At 37.2% G+C, this 21,526-nt stretch overlaps 1 protein-coding gene across 4 annotated transcripts in view; it reads right to left on the reverse strand.

Annotated features, from left to right (window-relative positions):
* Nucleotides 1–1,679: 1,679 nt before the first annotated feature.
* TRAM1 (translocation associated membrane protein 1) overlaps nucleotides 1,680–21,526 on the reverse strand; it is a 33,745-nt gene continuing 13,898 nt past the window's right edge. For 2 of the 4 annotated variants that reach the window (XM_070802658.1, XM_070802657.1), the window contains exons 6-12: nucleotides 19,856–19,940; nucleotides 13,444–13,514; nucleotides 13,233–13,337; nucleotides 12,259–12,402; nucleotides 11,187–11,347; nucleotides 3,971–4,006; nucleotides 1,680–3,243 (exon numbers count right to left, since the gene is read on the reverse strand). In XM_070802658.1, the coding sequence (XP_070658759.1) occupies nucleotides 3,170–3,243; nucleotides 3,971–4,006; nucleotides 11,187–11,347; nucleotides 12,259–12,402; nucleotides 13,233–13,337; nucleotides 13,444–13,514; nucleotides 19,856–19,940 (676 nt within the window). In that variant the 3' untranslated portion in view covers nucleotides 1,680–3,169. Of the gene's footprint in view, nucleotides 3,244–3,970; nucleotides 4,111–11,186; nucleotides 11,348–12,258; nucleotides 12,403–13,232; nucleotides 13,338–13,443; nucleotides 13,515–19,855; nucleotides 19,941–21,526 lie in introns of those variants that run through there. The other 2 variants (XM_019973838.2, XM_070802659.1) reach the window with 2 other exon arrangements.

Here is a 21,526-nt window from a genome sequence, read left to right on the forward strand (position 1 = left end):
TTTTTGGCCACACCACATGGTATGTGGGATCTTAGTTCCCAGACAGGATTGAACTTGTACCCCCTGCATTGGAAGCAGTCTTAGCCACTGGACCTCCAAGGAAGTCCTCATATTCTACTTCAAATAACCGCCATTATGGTTTATTACAGGATATTGAATATAGTTCCCTATGCTGTAGATTTGTCTTGTCTTCCATTCTAGTGGGTTGAGCTGTATACCCAGGGCTTCTAAAACACGTACTCAGTCCAACTCCCTTTACTCTCTTCAGGCCCTTAGTTAATTCTTTAACTAAGTCTTTAATTCTTTCAACACTAGCTAATTTCTACTCTGCATTATCTTTTCTGTTGAAGTTTTACAGTAGATGATGCTTTGTTAACTGAATCAAGTATCACACCTAACATCTCTTCAGGGGCAAAACATCTGTTCAAGCACTAACCTAGAATTTCCTCCAGAGTTTCTTTGAAGGCTACTCTTTACAAAATGCAAACAGGTGATCAATATTAACCGATTTTTATTGATTGTAGACAGGCCACAGAACTAGTTTTCTGTGAAAACATCTGGCAACACCTTGGACATAACGGGTGTCATTAGCTATTGCCAACATGTATGTGACAGGTTTCTCTCCCATTTCCTCACTTACACAAGCATTGCTCCAGGATTAGTTCTGAACTTCAAGACTATGCACAACTAATTTTGGAAGAATGTTAATCCATTTTTTCCAGAAGAGTCCACCTGGGCCACTCACAGCCATATCCTAAAATGCAGGCAAGAAGGCATCTTACAGAGGGAGAGACACCCCCAAAGTGGCAAAACAACTAGTTCAAGTTCACTCCGTGATGCTTCCCCCAGGCTTCAGAGTGTGACAGAGGCTGGGTGACACGCAGCCTCTGTGGGAAACTTTGCTTGGAGGGGATCTAGGGCTTAGCCTGTACAAGTACACTGGTGCATATATGTGTTTTGTAACGCCAATGGCTTCCCATCAAAACCCTCAGCATATGCTGTATGACTTTGCAGCACCTGTAGCAAGTGGTGTAATTTCATAGAAGTTTGCTCGACTGAGTGTGGAGCCACTGCATGTTGGGTCCCCACTGCTGTCACTCTAGGTGTGTCAGGAAGCACGTATGCATGTAAAGGACGGCCAGTCTGGCAGTAAAAAAAGACACACCTTTAAGTTTGTTTAGCCCAACAGTCCCTGAATTTGGTTATTTTTTTTCTTAGACATGCTCTCATAAATAATACATGAAACTAATCATGCTTCTTGGTAGAACACGTGTTAATTTGGAGGAAAGGCTATTCTAAATGTTTATCAAAAGTATACTCTTTAAACGTGTACAGGACTTCCCTGGTGGTCCAGTGGTTAAGAATCCACCTGCAATAATGCAGGAGACAGGGAAGATACCACATGCCTCAGGCAGCTACGTTGGTGAGCTGCGATTACTGAAGCTGGTGCCCTAGAGCCCGTGCTCCCAACAGGAGAAGCACGGCCTGAGAGCCTGCCAGAGAGCAGTCCCCTTTTGTTGCAACTACACTAAGTCTACACACAGCAGCAAAGACCCAGTGCAGCCAAAAACACACGTTAAAAAAAATTCACTTATAAAAATAAATGTGTACCTTTTAGTGAGATCAGACACTAAAAACAGTGTAAAATTTGCTAACAAAGAAAACGTTCAAGATGCAGCTTGTGAAAGTAAAAATTTTTATTCTGATTGATTTCTTAACGTATAGTTCAATATAAGGCCGGTTTTCAATGGCAGAGATTTGGTTCCACGGAAACTCCATGATGCTACAGAGAGCTACTACTTTTTCCAGGAAGTAGGTAAACAGCTGGAAACAGAAAGCACTTTCTAGCAGCATGGCAACTCATTAAACTGCAGAGCGACCAGGTCTGCAACTTTTATACTAAAAATGGCGCAAACATTAGCTGGTGACAGAAGTGAGAAGTGGGGAGCCAGATGTGAACATTGTAAAGATGACAAAAACCCAAGGACAGCTATAAAGATTTGAAAGGATAATTATAGAAAAGGGAACCAAATATTTTACTCAAATGTTTTTTAGAGCCTTTCTGTAGAGATACAAATATATATATATATATATTTATCCAAAAATATGTTTTATACAGATAAATGGTTTCTCAAATAAGGATGGAACCAAAGCTACAGTTATAACATAAAGCACTGTCTTTTATAAGACTATTTATCCACCTGAATTTTCAATTTGAGGTTAGTGCATTAAATATTTTCCAAATATTGACATCCTTTTCATGTATATAAATCAAGTAGGCATTATTTTTTAAAAGGGTTTTCAGGTTAAACAGTATTTTTCTAAGATCCTGTGCATATCAAACTTATGACAAGCCCCATTAAGAATCATTATTTAATAAACATATCAAAAAGGGCTATGGTCAAATTTTCTTCTCTATAGGAAACATTTAATTTTCTGATTTCCAGTTTACAAGTGTTGAAAATGCACAAGAAAGATATTACTTCACAAGTACTTTTATGTTAAGATATTTTGATTCAATATACATGGCAATATATCTCCACACATCGTAACCAAGAGTATGTTTTTTCCTTAAAAAAAATGGGGATGTAACATTACCAATCACTATAAAATAAAGCACACAAGTATTTTGGTGAATTTACAAATCTTTTTTCCCAAGTGTAAAGGCTACAAAAATTCCTAAAAATTAGAGAACACTGAAAACATATTAAAATTTGACATCCAACTTTATATTATTTCCATTTTGCCCTGAAAGATAACTTAAAAAATATGACCCTGCTGGAACAGGCCATCTTGCTTAATATAAAAAATTGGTGAGAGCAAGAAATTGTTATCACTGATATGTATAATTTTTGTAAATAGTTATCTCTTCAAATCATTAGAAAAATGCTTAAAGATAAAAAACAAAATAAAATAAAATATAATATGATGGTGGTCCCTACACTATTTTGAAGGCAGGTAGCTTAGACTAAGCTAAAACATTTTTTTCACTCATAGGAATCATCCTCCCCTCAAATGCCCTTTTAAAAAATGCATGAAATAATACAATAGTAGCAAGAATCAAAGAGCAGAAAATGTATTTTCAGGAACAGAAAACAATCTCTAGTGCTGAAAGATATAGTAAAAAGCAGATTTCTTTGGGGACATTAATCAATTAGATTATAATTCATTATGAAGATTTCTCTTTTCTATTACGGGGAGAGTCTGCTCCATTTGAAGTTACTGTTCCATTGACACCATTTTCTGAAAAGAGAAAAATAATCAGGATTACTTTCTTTTATAAATAAGTGTAAATGACAATATCTTTTATACATAAAGGTACCTTCAGAAAAGAAAATTTAAAACCCAATATATGCTCTTATGCCCTTAGGTGAAACTTACTAGTGCTTAATCCATTCGAGTATTTAACCAATCATAAAACCTGCTAACAAGTTAAACACAATGAACTGAAAGCAGGAAATTAAAAGGAATTATAATATGTCAATTATATCTAAAAAAATAGTTCAAAAAAAAAGTCTGCAAAGCCAACACTTTCATAGAAAAACAGGAATATTTTTTACACTGGACAGCAGACAAGGGAGGTTCTTGGGGATATGTTTCTTTACAACATATTTAAAAAGTGGCATTTTGGATAACTCTTACGTTTAAGAGTGTTATAATGGCTTTCTTCAAGCTAGGGTGGAAATAACTGATGTCAGACCAATCCTCCCTCTTAAAATACCCATAAAAGGAGAACATAAAAATGGCTATTTGAAGGCACTGGGGAAAAAAAACAAGTCAGCTAAGTATATTTCTCCCCCAAGGGATCTGCCAGCTACTAAATAAGCACATAGCACACACATATACACAAATGTGCACACACAACAACCAAGGCTCAGAAACCCAGCAGAGAGTACCTCTGTGGACAAAAAGCTACAAGAGAACTGGGATGTCTCACAGTGACAGGGAGATAAAAATAAGTATTCAGTACCTGTCAGAGAAAAAGTCCTTAGAAATAGTTGGTGTCCTAGGAATGAGGGCAGATTGGAAACAGATCGGCTTCAGTGACATAGAATGATTCACTCATATTTAATCCAGAGTTTCTATTGATGCAGCCGTAGTATCTACATTCTTTTACACAAAACATTCAGTATTCAATTAAAAATTACCAGGTATGTCAGAAAACAAGACCAAATGACTGACAACTAAGAGAAAAAAAATATCAGAAATAGATCCTCAGATGAGCCAGATGTGGAGCTGTCAGACAGGGACATTAATAGAACAATGACTAATAAAAATAAATGCAGAGACAAGTAGTTTCATCCAAGGACTCAAAGATCATTTAATCCTAGGACTGGAAAATACCACAACTAAAAATATAAATTTAATAAAAATTTAATAGATTAGACACAACAGAAGAGATTAGTGAACTAGAAAAAAATGCTCATATTGAAACTCAGAAAACAAAGGATGGAAAAAACAGAAAAGCATGAAAAGATATAAAAGGACAGGGTAAAGGGGTTTAAACACATGTACTGGAATTCCCAAAGGACAGGAGAAATAGAATGGGGCAGAAGCAATATCTGAAGAAATAATGGTGAAGAATTTCCCCCAAACAGTGAAAGAAACCAAGTCAAGATTCAAGAAGCTAGGTACAATGCAGAGCAGGATATACACAAAGAAAATCAAACTTAGGCACATCACAGTTTAACCGTCAAAAAAGAGAACAATTTTGTCAGACTGGGTGAAAAAACTAAAATCAAATTACACACTGCTTACAAGAGACACAATTTATATTTAGGGACAAGAAAAGGTTTCAGGTAGAAAAGGTACACCATGATATAATATAACATTTTATTACAAGAAAGTTGGTGAGCTAGAGTGAATTCAGACTAACTAGAGATGAAGATGGCCATGTGACAATAACAGAGGACACGTTCCACAGGGATTTATAACAACCCTAAACTTTGATGCACCTGTAATATACCCTCACAATATGTAAAGCAAAAACGTACAAACTACAAAGAGAAGTGGGTCAATACCTTTTGTAATAACTGACTGAACAAGCAGAACTCCTTCCACCAAGTCAGTAAAGACACAGAAGACTGGACCACACAAATGGACCTGATGCCTGCCTATAGAACAACATACTCAACAAACACACCGTACACATCCTTGAGAAATCCAAAGGGAACATTCATCAAAACTGAACACTTGACGAGACATAATGAAGGTCCCAACAAATTGGACCTTCAAAGAATTGAAATCATTCAGAGTATGTTTTTTTAACCACAGAGGAATTAAGTTAGAAATCACTAGTAAAAACTAGAAAACGCCCAAATATTTGTAAACTACACAACGTACTTAAAAATAATCCACGAGTCAAAGAAGAAATCACAATTGGAATCATAAAATATTTGAAACTGAATGATAATGAAAAAGATGTATCAAAACCTGTGAAATAAGGGTAAAGCATTGCTGAAAGGGAAGTCTGCCCTAAATTGCAAGTAATTCATGAGAAGGGGTAAAAATAAATGATTCCTTTTAACAAAGCCACAAATAACAAAACAGCAAATTAAACCCAAAGAAAGGGAAATAAGAACAGAAATCAATGACAGAACTGAGACAATGAGCAAAAGAAGACAAGTGTTGGTTCTTGGCTGATGGAAGTGAAAAAGAGAAAGGCATAGACTACTTACACAGGAAGTGGAAAATGGGAATCACTGCTGTTTCACAGGCATTAATAAGTAGATACTATGAATAATTTTACATCAATACATTTCACAAATTTAGATGAAATGGATAAATCCTTGAAAAATACAATTTACCAAAAGAGAAATGATAAGAAATAAAAAATTTGAATAATCCTATTATCTATTAAAGAATGTAAATCTGTACCTTCCTATAAAGAAAAGTCTAGTTTGGATAGCTTCACTGGTGAATCCTTCCAAACATTTAAATAAGAAATGCTGGCATTACATGAAGGACAAACCTGCCCAATATCTTTTATAAAGTCAGCAAAACTCATATCAAAACCTGACAAAAGGGCTAATTTTAGCCTAATCTTTTACATGAACGCAGCTGCAAAAATCCTAACAAAATATTGAAAAAACCATCCAGCAAAAGAGATATTATCATCAACTTGGGTTTATGCCAGGAAATACATTACCAAAAATATATATCTATATTTTTTATGAATATAGATATAAAAATACTCAACAAAATACTAGCAAGTCAAATCAAGTGACATTCAAAGGATTATGTATGTACATTAACAGTCAGTGAGCTTTATCCCAGGATTGCTCTGTTTGCTTAACATTAAAAAAATAATCCATGATAATAATCTAGAAGAGGAAATGGCAACCGACTCCAACATTCTTGCCAAGATAATCCCATGGACAGAGGAACCTGGTGGGCTACAGTCCATGGAGTCACAGGAAGTCAGACACACTTGAAGTGACTGAGCACACATGCATGATAATAAAGGATACAAACCATTTGACGATCTCAACAGTTGAAGAAAAAGCAAGTGATAAAACCAAACATCCTTTTACGATAAAAATTACAAACTAAGGAAAAACGGAACTTTCTCTATACGTTGAAGACCATTTAGGCAAAACTCACAGGTAACATTATATTTAAAGTTGAAAGACTGGATGTTTTCCTACTAAGATCAGGAATAAGGTGAGGATGTCTGTTTTCGCTTATTCAAAATTGTTCTGGAGGTTCTAGCCAGGGTAATTTGGCAAGAAAATGGAATAAAAGGCATCCAGACTGAAGAGGGAAAAGTAAAACTATCTCTTTGCAGGTGACATGAGCTTGTATATTGAAAATGCAAAGAAATCCACAAAAATGCAACTAAATAATGAAATAAAATAAAAAAAACCCCAATAAGTACAGCAATGTTGTAGGATACAAGATCAATATGCAAAAATTCCACTGCATTTCTGTACACTGCCAATGAAAAATCCAAAAATGGAATTAAGAAGATAATTCTATTCACAACAGCATCAAAAAGAATAAAATACTTAGGAATAAATTTAATGAAGAAGTGCAAAACTTATACACTGATACCTACAAAATTTAATTGAAAAAATTAAAGACCCCAAAAGACATAAAGACATCTATGTTCACACTCCCCAAGGCAATCTACAGACCCAAGATACTCCAAATGAAGCCCAGCTGACTTTTTTGCAGGAAAACAATAAACTGATCCTAAAATTTGTATGAAAATCCAAGGCACCCAGAATACCCAAAACATGAAAAAAACAAAACTGGCAGACTCACATTTCATGATTTCAAAACTTACTACAAAGCTACGGTAATCAAGACAAGGGCATAACAGGCATCCAGATGAAGAGAACAGAACAGAGCCAGAAATAAATTACTACTTTTATGATTAACTGATTTTTAACAAGAGTATCAAGACAATTAAATGAAAACTAGTTTTTTCACAAATGGTGCAGAGACAACTGGATATCAACATGTGAAATGATGAATGTATTAATACAACGTTGTACTTCAGAAAACAGTTTAGCAGTTCTCCCAATCGTTAAATATACAGTTATGATATGACCCAGCAATTCCACTCCTAGGTATGTATCCCAAACAGCAAAAACTGGGTGTTCAAACAAAAATATGTCCATGAATATTAACAGCATCAGTCATAGTAGCCCCAACATGGAAACAATCCAAATATTCATCAATTTACAGATAAACATAACAGTGTATCTTCATACACTCGTTTATTATTTGGCCATGGAAAGGAATGAAGTATTGACACACGCATGTATGATATATATAAATTTTAAACACGTGCTACAAAAGCTTGTACATGAGTGTGCATAGCAGTATCATACATAATAGTTTAAAAGTGCTCATCAACTCATAAGTAAAACTGGTATATCCATACAATGGAATATTATTCAGCCATAAAAAAGAATGAAGTACTGGGACATGCTACAACATGAATGAATCTTGAAAACATTTGCTAAATGAAAGAAGTCAGTCACAAAGGATCACATGTTCCATAATTCCAATTTTATAAAGTATACATAATAGGCAACTTTGTAGAGACAGAAAATAGAAAATCAGTGGTTGTCTAGAAAGAGATGGGAATACCAGACCACCCGATCTGCCTCTTGAGAAATTTGTATGCAGGTCAGGAAGCAACAGTTAGAACTGGACATGGAACAACAGACTGGTTCCAAATAGGAAAAGGAGTTTGTCAAGGCTGTATATTGTCACCCTGTTTATTTAACTTCTATGCAGAGTACATCATGAGAAACGCTGGACTGGAAGAAACACAAGCTGGAATCAAGATTGCCGGGAGAAGTATCAATAACCTCAGATATGCAGATGACACCACCCTTATGGCAGAAAGTGAAGAGGAACTAAAAAGCCTCTTGATGAAGGTGAAAGTGGAGAGTGAAAAAGTTGGCTTAAAGCTCAACATTCAGAAAACGAAGATCATGGCATCCGGTCCCATCACTTCATGGGAAATAGATGGGGAAACAGTGGAAACAGTGTCAGACTTTATTTTTCTGGGCTCCAAAATCACTACAGATGGTGACTTCAGCCATGAAATTAAAAGACGCTTACTCCTTGGAAGGAAAGTTATAACCAACCTAGATAGCATATTCAAAAGCAGAGACATTACTTTGACAACAAAGGTTCGTCTAGACAAGGCTATGGTTTTTCCTGTGGTCATGTATGGATGTGAGAGTTGGACTTTGAAGAAGGCTGAGCGCCGAAGAATTGATGCTTTTGAACTGTGGTGTTGGAGAAGACCCTTGAGAGTCCCTTGGACTGCAAGGAGATCCAATCAGTCCATTCTGAAAGAGATCAGCCCTGGGATTTCTTTGGAAGGAATGATGCTAAAGCTGAAACTCCAGTACTTTGGCCACCTCCTGCGAAGAGTTGACTCATTGGAAAAGACTCTGAGCTGGGAGGGATTGGGGGCAAGAGAAGGGGACGACAGAGGATGAGATGGCTGGATGGCATCACTGACTCGATGGACGTGAGTTTGAGTGAACTCTGGGAGTTGGTGATGGACAGGGAGGCCTGGCGTGCTGCGATTCATGGGGTTGCAAAGAGTTGGACACGACTGAGCGACTGATCTGATCTGATCTGAGAGCTGGAAGACTTAAGAGTACTGAGAAGTGGAAACTAAAAGTTCAAAGTTTTTTGGGTCGGTGAAGAATCTGCTTGCAATGCAGGAGACCATGGTTCAGTCCCTAGGTCAGGAAGATCCCCTGGAGAAGAAAACGGCAACCCACTCCAGTATTCTTGCCTGAGAAATCCCATGGACAGAGGAGCCCGGTGGGCTACTTTCCATGTGGTCACAAGAGTTGGACATGACTTAGTAACTAGACCACCACCACCACCAATAACGTTCTAAAATTTATAGTGGTGATACATGCACAATTCTGTGAATTTACTAAAAGCCACTGAACTGTATACTTTAAATCAGTGAATTATATGGTATGTGAATTTAATCTCAATAAAGTTATTAAAAAGAAAAAAAAATAAACACATGCTATGTGGAAAAAAAAAAAATGTCCAGAAAAGGCTAATCTATAGACAGAGAACAGGTAAGAGGTTGCTAGGGGCAGAGGAAAGGAGGGAATGGAAAATGACTGCTAGTGGGCATGAGGTTTTTTCTGGGTGATACAAATCTTTTGGAATTAGGCAGTGGTATGCACAATTTTGTGAATATACTACTGAAATGTACACTTTAAAAGGTCAACTTCTCGTGTATGAATTATATTCCAATAAAGCAGTTATTAAAAAACATTACTGAGAGAAATCAGAGATACTCTATATAAGTGGGAGCTATACAGCATGTTCGGGACTTCCCAGTTAGTACTAGTGGCAAAGAATCCATCTGCCAATGCAGGTGACGTAAGAGGCATGGGTTCGATCCCTGGGTTGCGAAGATCCCCCAGAGGAGGGCATGGCAACCCACTCTAGTATTCTTGCTTGGAGATTCCCATGGACAAAGGAGTCTGGTGGGCTACGGTCTGTAGGGTCACAAAGAGTCGGATATGACTGAAGTGTGTGCGCGCACACACACATGGACAGGTAATACCATACTTAAAGGGGAAAGACTGGATGTTCACACACACATGCTCATGGGTTGAAATACTCAATTCTCCCTCAGGTGATCTATGGAGTCAATGTAATATCAACCCAATACCCCAGTGAAGATATTTGTGTGTGTGTGGAAACTGACCAAGATGCACTAAAATTCATATGACATACAAAGGGTTAAGAGTTGCTGATACAAACCTGAATAAGGACAAGACTGGAGGACATAAACTATCAGATATAAAGACACAAAAGGAGCAAACCACCACTGTGTATGACAAAGATTTTAAAACCATGTCTTGTCTTATAGTTCCAACTATAATACTACAAGTTGAAAAATTATTCCACTGTCAATGCATTTTCAATCAAAAGCCAGAAGGAGAAAAGAGGTGAGATGCAAAGTCAAAGATTAAGGGCCAAACAATCAGGAATTATAAAAGAGCTGTTCCTCTTGGGACTAAAGGGCAGATGAAAGGAGCTGAAAGGTCTTGTTTTTTAAATATGAGTAAGATGTCCGCAAGTACTATCACTCTTCAGGATACTCACTCATTAAAACTGCCCATGTACACACTGGTCTAGAGGGGCTCAAAGTCACCAAGTCTGCAGAACTTGCGAGAGAGAACTTTAGTGGATGGCTTTTGAGGGGAATAACTGATTTGAGGGAACCACCAAACTGTAAGATGGGGCAAATGATTTTCTTTCTAATTTTGCTAGTAAGTAGAATTAACTCTCAGAGAAGGCAATGGCACCCCACTCCAGTACTCTTGCCTGGAAAATCCCATGGATGGAGGAGCCTGGTGGGCTGCAGTCCATGGGGTCGCTGGGAGTCGGACATGACTGAGCGACTTCACTTTCACTTTTCACTTTCATGCATTGGAGAAGGAAATGACAACCCACTCCATGTTCTTGCCTGGAGAATCCCAGGGACGGGGGAGCATGGTGGGCTGCCGTCTATGGGGTCGCACAGAGTCGGACATGACTGAAGTGACTTAGCAGCAGAATTAACTCTTCTTTTTAAGATTTTAAATCTTAGTAAGATTATAAATAAGACCCCAAAACATGAAAAAAAAAAAAAGTGTTTTCAACTTCAGGTTTTTCACTGTTTACTGAGTACAAACCTGTTCCTTTTCTAGAAGACCTGCCTTTAGTCACTGGTGGCTTCTTCTTCACAGCTGGTGCCTGAAAAGCAGAATGTTCTCTCCACCTTCGAAGCTGAAAATTAATGAACTTCCACATCATGAATGCTTGGGTAATGCAAATGGATGCCAGAACAGCAATTCTGAGAATACAAAGAAATAAACAGAAAATTAATGTGTACCCAAGCAATGCCATTGAATAAAGTAGTATCTCTTGCTTTGACAGTATTAACTTAGTGCTAAATTCCCCCTATATTGACAACGATTATATTAATGAATAATTACCCCACTAATAATTAACCCCAGGTGGCTTAGTGGTAAAGAATCCACCTGCCAATGAAGGAGATGCAAGAGGCTCAGGTTCGATCCCTGGGTTGGGAAGATCCCTTGGAGGAGGGCATGGCAACTCACTCTAGTATTCTTGCCTGGAGAATGCCATGGACAGAGGAGCCTGGCTGGCTACAGTCTACAGGGTCAAAAGAGTTGGACATGACTAAAGTGATTGAGCACAATAATTAACCCCAGAAATTAAATAAATGCTGTAGTAATTTTTTTCCCAAACTTTAAACTTTTTATTTTTTATTGGGGTATAGCCAATTAACATGTGGTAGTTTCAGGTGAACAGAAAAGGGACCCAGTCATGCATATACAGGCATCCATTCTCCCTCAAATCCTTCTCCCAATCCAGGCTGGCACAGAACATTGAGCAGAGTTCCCTGTGCTATACAGTAGGCCCTTGTTGGTTATCCATTTAAAATACAGCAGAGTGCACATGTCCATCCCCAACTCCCTAATTATCCCCTCCCCCTGGTAACCATAAGTTCCTTTTCTAAGTCTGTGAGTCTCTATTTTGTAAGTTTATTTGTATCTAAATGCTTTAGTATTGACACTTTAATTTATACATGAAATTGCAATAGGTATGAAATCAAATCAAATGAGTATTTTCCCCTACCTCTCATAATTATACCTTTAGATTTTAGACAATTCATATTTTAAATTGATAATACATACTACATTGCAGGGCAAGGTGAGAAAAGTGTTAAATCAACCCTACCTAACAGCTAACACATTGAAGTTTCCAGTACTGAAATCCAGCTTCTGGTTCTCTGCTCTTGCTAGGCCAAAGCCAACAGTGAGTACCGAGAGAATTAAAGTCAGAAGTCTTCCCAAAACAAACAGAACTGCCCACAGAGAAAATCTGTGAAAAAAAAGTCAAAGTCAGATTCACAAAATTGCAAAGATAAGATTCTAGTAGAAAACAGATTCCTGTTAAGTAAATGCATATTAAAACAGCATTTCTTAAGTTCTGCAAAAAGGATTCTGAAATAAAATGCTAGGGAAATGCTTCATATTATATCACATTCTTGGAGATTGTATAACATATGAGCATATTTCAGGTTCTAGAAGTTCAGTTAAAGAAATATTTTGTTTTTTTTCATTTAGCTGATTTTCTGTGTATGTGTATGACAACTATTAGTGATTCTCAGAACTCCTGGTATATAGAACAATTTTGGAAAAGGCTGAATAAAAACAAAGGCCATGTATTCAATTCTCATGAGAGTCCTCGTTTCACTTTTTCTCCCCCCAAGACTCTTTACAATACATATTACTTCAATGCTGTCCAAGTTTAATTTTCCCATGAAAATATTTTTGTATCTTTAAGGCTCTATAATCTACTATTTCAATTTCTTCTGAAAGTTCACTTTTCCTCATTATTCCTTCTCCAAAAGAACAATGTGCACTAAACAAGATAGGAAAAGTTGTATGAGAACTTTGAGTTCTCATATGTCTGAGTAAACCCTCATCAACCTTCAAAACTATGAGTTCCAATAGACTATCTCTCAAGCTAAGAAAGACTATTTTAGAGAACAAAATACCAACTTCAATTGTTAAAAAGTGTCATTTTATTTAAAGTAGCTTATAAAGCAACATAATTGACAATAGCATGGACCTTGGCAATAGCATGGTCCTTTCCAACATAAGCACAGACTTTAATTACACAAGAAACAGAATGGTTGAAAGACTCACCCTTTCTGATACTTTTCGTCACTAAAGTAAAATAGGCGGGAAATGTGGAAAAGAAACTCGACAAAATAGTGTAGCACCAAAAGCACAAGTCCTAGATGATTCAAGCTGTTAGAAGAACACATTTAAAATGAAAAGATTAATTACGAATTAAGACAGAGTAGCATACTATCTGCCCAGTCCATAAGCACACCCAAGAAAAATCCCAACTCACTTTAAAAGGTAAGCTCCAGCAATGTGAAAGAGGTAAAGGCCGATGTAGACGAGCTGACGAGGAATATCTTCCTGTAAACAGAAAATTGCACAACAGGTTAAAACCGGGGGAAGTAGTTCTGTTTGGAGAAGTAGTGTGAAAATGTACTGTCACAGAAGACCTGAAGACCACTCTGCCCGGCACCCACTCCAACTGCTCACCCCAATTGGCCACAGTCCTTTACCCTCTCTTGGCTTCATCTACTCATCTGGAAATGTGAATAACACCTGGGTTTGCTTGAATCAGATGAACTCCAAATCCCTTTTAGTACTGAGTGATTCTTTTTATAATAAACAATATTAAATGACACAATCTTAATAACCATAATGTCCTTCTAACATTAAAACCGCTATGTTTATACCAGCAGAGATTCCTTTGTTTACCCAAATAGTATTCACGTTTTTCAGTCCCTTTCATTTCACTGTCAGTCAAGTCATTAAAACCAAAGGTTAAAATTTATCTTCTCACTTAGGATACCATCTAATTGTATATTCTTTATCCTCTTAATAACCCTATAAGTCAGGTATTCAGATTTTACTTTTGCTTTTCCTTCCCGCCCCCACCCCCCATAGTTCTTAATGACTTGGTTATCTTAGAAATAGTGGTTTTCAAAGATGTTTAAGTCAAGTGATTCATAAAATTAATTTGGGAGTCACCCTAACATCTTTTGAAATATGAAATATAATTTAAAAAATGCTAGAGTGTACAGCATATTGTATTGTTTCACCAAAGTTTTATTCCAGATTTTACACACACCTGTACACACACACAGAGAAGGCAATGGCACCCCACTCCAATACTCTTGCCTGGAAAATCCCATGGATGGAGGGCCCTGTACAGTCCATGGGGTTGCTAAGAGTCGGACACGACTGAGCGATTTCACTTTCACTTTTCACTTTCATGCATTGGAGAAGGAAATGGCAACCCACTCCGGTGTTCTTGCCTTGAGAATCCCAGGTACGGGGGAGCCTGGTGGGCTGCCGTCTATGGGGTTGCAGAGAGTCAGACTCCACTGAATCGACTTAGCAGCAGCAGCAGCAGCAGTACACACACACGCAGAATTATAATGTAAACTCTATAGTTTTTCACCTTAGGTTACAGTCAAAAATGTTTGCAAAAAATGAACAGCAGGCCCTATAAACACTTGTTAATTTAGGAAATGCCTGTACCGCTCATTTCTACTCTGTTTTTGGCAGTTTACCACATATATGGTTCTACTAGCCTGGCTAGTACTATTCATGTACTGCAGCTCTAATTAAAATGATTACAATATGGTTGATGTCAGCAAACTGAGCACCATTTGCCTGGAACCTCACTAACTTGTCTCTGGCATACTGGAGAGCTGAACGCAGATCTCTTCTCTTTCAGCCCCTACAATTCAAGTACAGTTACTTCACCAAATCTTCCGAGAAAGAGTAGAGTTTTTAAGTGTAGTTTTGAAACTGAAAAGTCTTTTCCAGTAAGAATGGTACAAAGATCAAGTGTTAGAGAACGTACGACAGTTGAACAAAACTATATAGAGTCCTACACTGTGGAACTCTCGGGGAAAATTCCCAAGACACAATACTAAGTGTATAGTGGAGCTTCCAACTGGAGAAAGAACTAAGGCTGGCTGACAATTTTCTCCACATAATTTTCAAACTTCCAATGAAGTATTTTTCCTTACTAAATGAGTGAGAAAGAAAGGTGTTGTGATAACATGGCAAAGTTCAACCACAACGAAGTCTCTTTACTCTCTTAAAATCATTTTGGACCAGCTCAGCTGTAGTGTTATAATTGCAATTTGACACCCTATGGAAACAGAGGTGTCACTAAATACATGGTAGTTGTATTTCTCAAAGTGTGGTGCATATATCATTGGCACTGTACAAAATGATTTTAGATAGTCAACAAAACACTTTAACTTTCATGATAATTTTATTTTTATTTTATTGTTTCTAAAGATTTTTTTTTTTTTTTTTGATGTGGACCATTTGGTTTTTCAGCTGCAAGGCATGTGGCTTCCCAACCAGGGATCAAACCTGCACCCTCTCCATTGGAAGTCTTAATAACCACTGGACTACCAGGGAAGCTCCTCACTACAATTTTAAATACATTCTAAGTTGCAGTGAGGTGGCATGTCAGTGACTACATACACGAAACAATGCCATATTCCTTCAGATGTATGCTAAACAATGTTCCAAACTTCTGAGGGGAAAACAACACCAAGAGGACCCTTGATACTTATAATAAAAGCTTTTTAAAAAGATTAAAAATTGCTGATTGGACACTAAACTCATTTTATTACATAACAATTGTGTAAATCAATGTAAAAAACTAATTTGCTGAAATAACTGATGGAAAAACTATAGCAGTGTAACTGCTTGGAAAGATTAAAGAAAAAAAAGATTTGTTTTTTAAAAAAGAAGAAACACAAATAGGTTTTAAAAATACACCATTTAGTAGAGAACATAAGCTGCCTATCTTTCTTCCTATTAGACAAATCTAAAAACACTACTATAAATTACAAACATACCATATTTCAAAAAGTCATTCCATTTCTCTTTTATTTTTTCTCCGTAAATCTCAACCTAATTATGTGAGGCAAGGTTTCACTTGCTCTTAGTTAAAGAAAAGCCAAGAGCTTCTTCCCTAAATTCAAGTTCAACTTTGCATCTCAGCCCTGCCTTTCTGATAGCAACCAACCGAGTCAATCATGGTGAGTAAAATAGCACCAAAGGTCCCATCTCCACAACTATCAAATCCTTAGCAAGAGCTTTTCCAGAAGGACAGAGTGCCAAGAAATCTTTTTCTAAGTAATAGAAACTTGAGCCTTCTATAAACTGGCCAGTGTCTCTAAAGCAATGTTTGCACATTCAAAGCTGAACCAGACAAAAGTATCAAAATAAATGAGTGACAGGGAGGGGTCTACTGCAAGGAGTGGTGGAGAGTGCAGGTTAAAGGTATTCCCCTATTAACAATAAGGTGACAGGTGTGATGTAGCATGATTTTTAAAATGAGACCAGACTTCCTCTGACATTCTTCAATCCTCATAGGGTTACAGCCCTTCTGGGGCTTACATGCCTGGGGCCCACAATAAAGACCTTACCCAGCACCACAGTCTCTGGGGCTTCCATGTTTCCCTGGGGTGTGGGGATCAGTGAGAAAAGAGAAGGCTGGGTGGAAAGATCAGTGAGAAAAGATGTTGGCACTCTTAGAGGCAGTTCACGGTATCAGTTAACTGGCCACATCACAGATTACAATTAGGGAGTTAGCACGCCATCCAAGGGTGGCTCGTAACTGTTCTAGAATCTAGAGTCTAGATGAATGCAAATGTGGATGAGAAAAAGCTATTTTGGTTTTTCAAGACTCACCACCCTATGATTTTGTTATGTAAATAAACTCTTTTTACCACAAGTCAGAAATGAGGTTTTGTTTATTTACAAACTTTCTTATACCTGAATGGAAAAAATATGTAATGAAACTGAGCAGTTGCCAAGTCCTTATATATGCTTAATGCTAATATTCAAGTAGTTTATATAAGGACAAAGTCATAGAATAATGACTTAAAATTCTGATAAGTCTCCTTTTCCATTGAATACCTAATAAACACAGTACACTTGAATCAAAACATATGCTAAAATTATAAATAACTTCAGGTGACATATTTGGTTGTTATTCCAACATCTTTTACTAAAAAGGTCAGCCGTGTACTTTGGTAAATTTCTGTTTTTATAAGGAAATGTTTTTCTTTACACAGTACTAAAATATGAACTTTACTTTAAACTGAATATCGCATATATGCCCAAATATAAGGCAAAGATTTTCCCCTAAACCAAAAATGTAGTCATCTCATATATAAATTTTTTCAAAGCTCTCATACTACAGAGATCTGTATTGATTACTTTATTTTAAACAACAAATAAATGGGTTAAGATACATAACCTGAGAAAACTCAACCAATGTCATTTCTAAATGCTTACACAAGGTTAGTGGAGGAATCAATAAGACAGAGTAACGATGTACTCTGGAAAAACTGATTTAAATAAGTCAAGGAAGCGCCCGTGATGAAGGACAGATATTAACAACAAGTCGCACATGAAAAGTATGAATGTAACCCTCAGGAAGGAGTGGGCAAAAAGCTTTTTAAGAATTTAATATATTTTATATCATATACAATATGGATAATTAAACCAAATAATCTGAATATCAGAAATAAAACATTTGGATATTCCATCCACACTTTCCTGAAAATTCTTATACTCAAGTTGGCTAAGAAATTACATTTTGAATCCTCTTATGGACAAAAGAGAGGACTGTTTATATTGAAACGTACATATTACATACAATTAAAATATCCTTCTTAAAAGAAACTGAGTTCTTTGTGACTAACACACCTCTTGAATTGCTACTGTGTTCCTTTTTCCATTTCTCTGTAGGACTGGGTCAAAATAACCACTGTACTAATTTTTTTCCAGTGAAGAGTTCTTCCAAAAATAATTCTTATAGAGTAAATTTTAAGAAACCGTTGAACACATATGCAGCTGTTACTTTCAAATTATGTTAATTACTTGCAACAGTTACTTTCGACTGTCATATGTAGGTGTTAAAAATAGTTTCAGTTAAGTTCTAAGTTATGCAAATTATTCCATAAAAATTAGACTGCATTTTTGGAGAAATGCCATCTGGCAGGAATTGATAAGAAAAGAGCTTTGAGAACTAAAATGAACAATTACTTTGAAATGTCCTGCTCTACTTACATGGTCAATGAACAATATATAGACATATGAACTCATAATGAAACCCAGAGGTTAAAACATCCATAAGTACAAAAGTACATGAGGAAAGATCTAAACATCTGAACCATGGTACTGAGACATCAAGGACTATGACAGTCTCAGCAGTGCTCCACAGAACTTTCTGCAATGAGGGCTAGGTTCTGTCTCTGATCCAAAATGGCAGACTGTGAAACCATTTGTGGCCAATGAGCATTTGCGACATGGCTAGTGTGACCAAGAAAGCGAACTTTATCTTAAGACAGTTCTAAGTCAAAGGTTTTATGGATCTTCATCCTAATTCTTATAATCAACTTAACTAGAAAACCATTCTACTTTACATGGATGGTGCTTTACATGGTCATCAATCATGACCGACACACAGGACACAAAAAGCACAGATACAACACAGCAATAAAATCAAGCACTTACATTCATGAATTAACTACCCAGAGTACATATAGAAAGAAGTGTGGCTTTTAAGAAGGCAGAGGTAAAATGGTCACTGGATGGGTGGTTACATTTCTGTTTTGGAAAAGCTACTCAAAGTAAGGGGATTTTAAAACCAATGTTTTAAATGTGGAAAAATGTAAAATACACACAACCCACAGAGAGCATAATGAATCCCCATGTACCTGTCTCCCAACTATGGCTGTTAACTCATGACTTTCTTTTTATCCATCACCCGCCGCCCCCTACCCCCCCACCCCCCCACCAACATGTCAGTTCATATACAGGGATTTTAAAAACAATCTCTCCCCAAAGGAGAATAAAAGTGCTTGATTAATTAATTTACTAGAAAAGGTATCCCAGAGAAAAGAACTATGTGCTGGGATTATAAAATTAGAGAATGTTAAAACTGAATGAGGTACAAAAAGGGAAGAAAAAGGGGCCAGGGGACAGGGGCACAGATGGGAAGAACCCTGGGAACACAGGTGAGCAGCTGGATTTTAATTTAGAGCAAAAAGGACCTAGTACAGTTTTTAGAAGAGAAAGAGTTAAATAAAGGAAACAAAGTTTACTCTGTGACATCAGGTAAGACTGACTTCAGAGGTACCGAGGGTAAAACTACACAGGAGGCTACTGCAATGCTCTAATAGCTGAGTTACTGTTCAAACAAGACAAATGAACATCTTTCCTACCTATTTCACTAGGGAAAGATTCAAGGTGAATATTTAACTCTGGTTTACTTTTCTCAATATTGAATTTTTCTCTGGGACTTATACACAGTACCATTAGTTGCAGAATAATCTAATTAATCCATTTGGTCTCACTTGTGAAATTGCTAAGCGTATCAGTAACACAAATTGAATATTACATTTTACATTGCAAGACGTTTAAATTTTAAATTACCACTAATACAATTTTAAAACAAGAAATTAGCATGTCAAATGTAAGATCCCCCCCTCTTAAGTTGAACCGAATAAAAGTTTCTGCAATAAATAAATACTTACAGACATTTAGTCTGTATGGAAAAAGAGGAGGTGAGACAATAGTGGGGGGATGGGAGAGGGGAAAGGGAGGCTAGAGATGTGAGGAAATATTTAATTTTAAAACAACTTTTCAAAAAAAGGCAAAAATGACAAGACAAATCTAAAAATTACAAAACCCCTGCTTACTTTTTTGGTTTTCTGGAAGTAGAGTTCAGGAAAAGCATGAAACCAGTATGCCAACTGTGATATGTAGAAAAACTTCATCTGAAATCTGTTTAACACAAAAAAGTAGAACATATTGTTTAAAGCACAAAATCTTTAAAGAATAAAGTAAAAACAAACACTGGAGATCAGGACATGCTAAGTAGCCACCTTTGTGTTACCATTTCAGGTCCCCTTACAATACTTCCTATACTTTACTCGGCAGTAGCCCCCTTCCCCTGCCCCCCAGGGTCTCCCCACCATCAGTCAGTTCTTCTGGACTAAATAGCAGAAGCAAAGACATGATCCACAGAACCCTGGGAGCAACCAAGCAAGCTACGAGGAAACAGAGCCCCTTGCCTATGAGTGAGTTAGTACTGTGAGTGTGCCTGTTAGCTACTGAAAATATGCGGAACGTGTCTCTGAGGGAATCAAATCACACATCTGTAAGGGTTCCTTGAAAGGGAAGTAGGAAGGGCAAAAAGATGGCGAAGAAGTGAAGGTGCACAGATTCACCAGCACTGGACACTGAGACAATCCCAATTACAAACAACCTCTGGATTTTTTCTCAGGGAAACATGGTAACTCTACCTGGTTGAGACACTTGAGAACCCCTAATAAATGGAAGCAAACTCGGATTCAAGAGAGGAATAAGGCACGGAAGGGCTCCTAGGAGACACATTTTCATCAATCTAAAGTCCACAGTCTCTTCACACCACACCCCTCTAGACCTTCTCTTTCTGCATTCCCTCCCCATCTCCTCCAGAGGTCTAAAGTGGAAAACACAAAGCCTATCTGAATAATTCTGTAGGGAGAGAGGGGAAGGAGGACAGGGAAGGGGAGAAAATACAGTCCCACATAATATGATATTTATATCCCCATTCTACAAAAGTTCATTGAATTAATACACTTTTTAAAAGTTAGAATGGCTCAGCAGAATATGGTAATACTGTAGGTCATGTTACCCTCTTCATATCTTTTTCTCCAATTCTCCCATCACAATGCATCCACTGACTACTGCCTAGATGATAAGCCCCTACAGCTGGCACAGCAAAGGATATGAACAGAGACAATTCCTTCTGCTGTCAATTACAAACCGTCTTGGTGGGCATGGGCACAACATAAGACTGACTTACATAAATGAGACAATTACAGAGCAGCCAAGACAATGTATGAACATAAAATACTGCACAACAAAACGAAAAAGTCTGGAAAGCAGAAGCCCACATAGGCTAAAGGAGCAAGGAAAACATGGAACAGACGTTTTAGAACTGGGCTTGAAGAATGAATAACTTAGCTAGCTGACTTGGAGACCCCTGAGCTTCTTATAGCACACTGTACAGAAACCTTGGGGGGCAAAAAAGTGAAAGTCTCTATCCTCAAGCTTATAGTGTAAGAGAGAAGAAATGGAAGAAAAGAGACTAGGGTAAAGAAAAGGAGCAAAAGTGTGTAGACAATCGAGCAGGAATGAGGAGAAAAGATGAGGGAAAAGAAGACAGAGGACTAAATTAGGATTACCATTAAAATCAGTTCTCTTTAGGTAACAGACATACTGAAAAGACTATATGCATAATAAAAGCACAGAGCAGTGTTTTGCTCTTATAACAGTGTGACTGCCAAAGACATACTTATTGTATGAATATGCCTCAGGTCTTA

This window comes from Bos indicus, chromosome 14, assembly GCF_029378745.1.
Source record: "Bos indicus isolate NIAB-ARS_2022 breed Sahiwal x Tharparkar chromosome 14, NIAB-ARS_B.indTharparkar_mat_pri_1.0, whole genome shotgun sequence".
Taxonomy (NCBI): Eukaryota; Metazoa; Chordata; class Mammalia; order Artiodactyla; family Bovidae; genus Bos; species Bos indicus.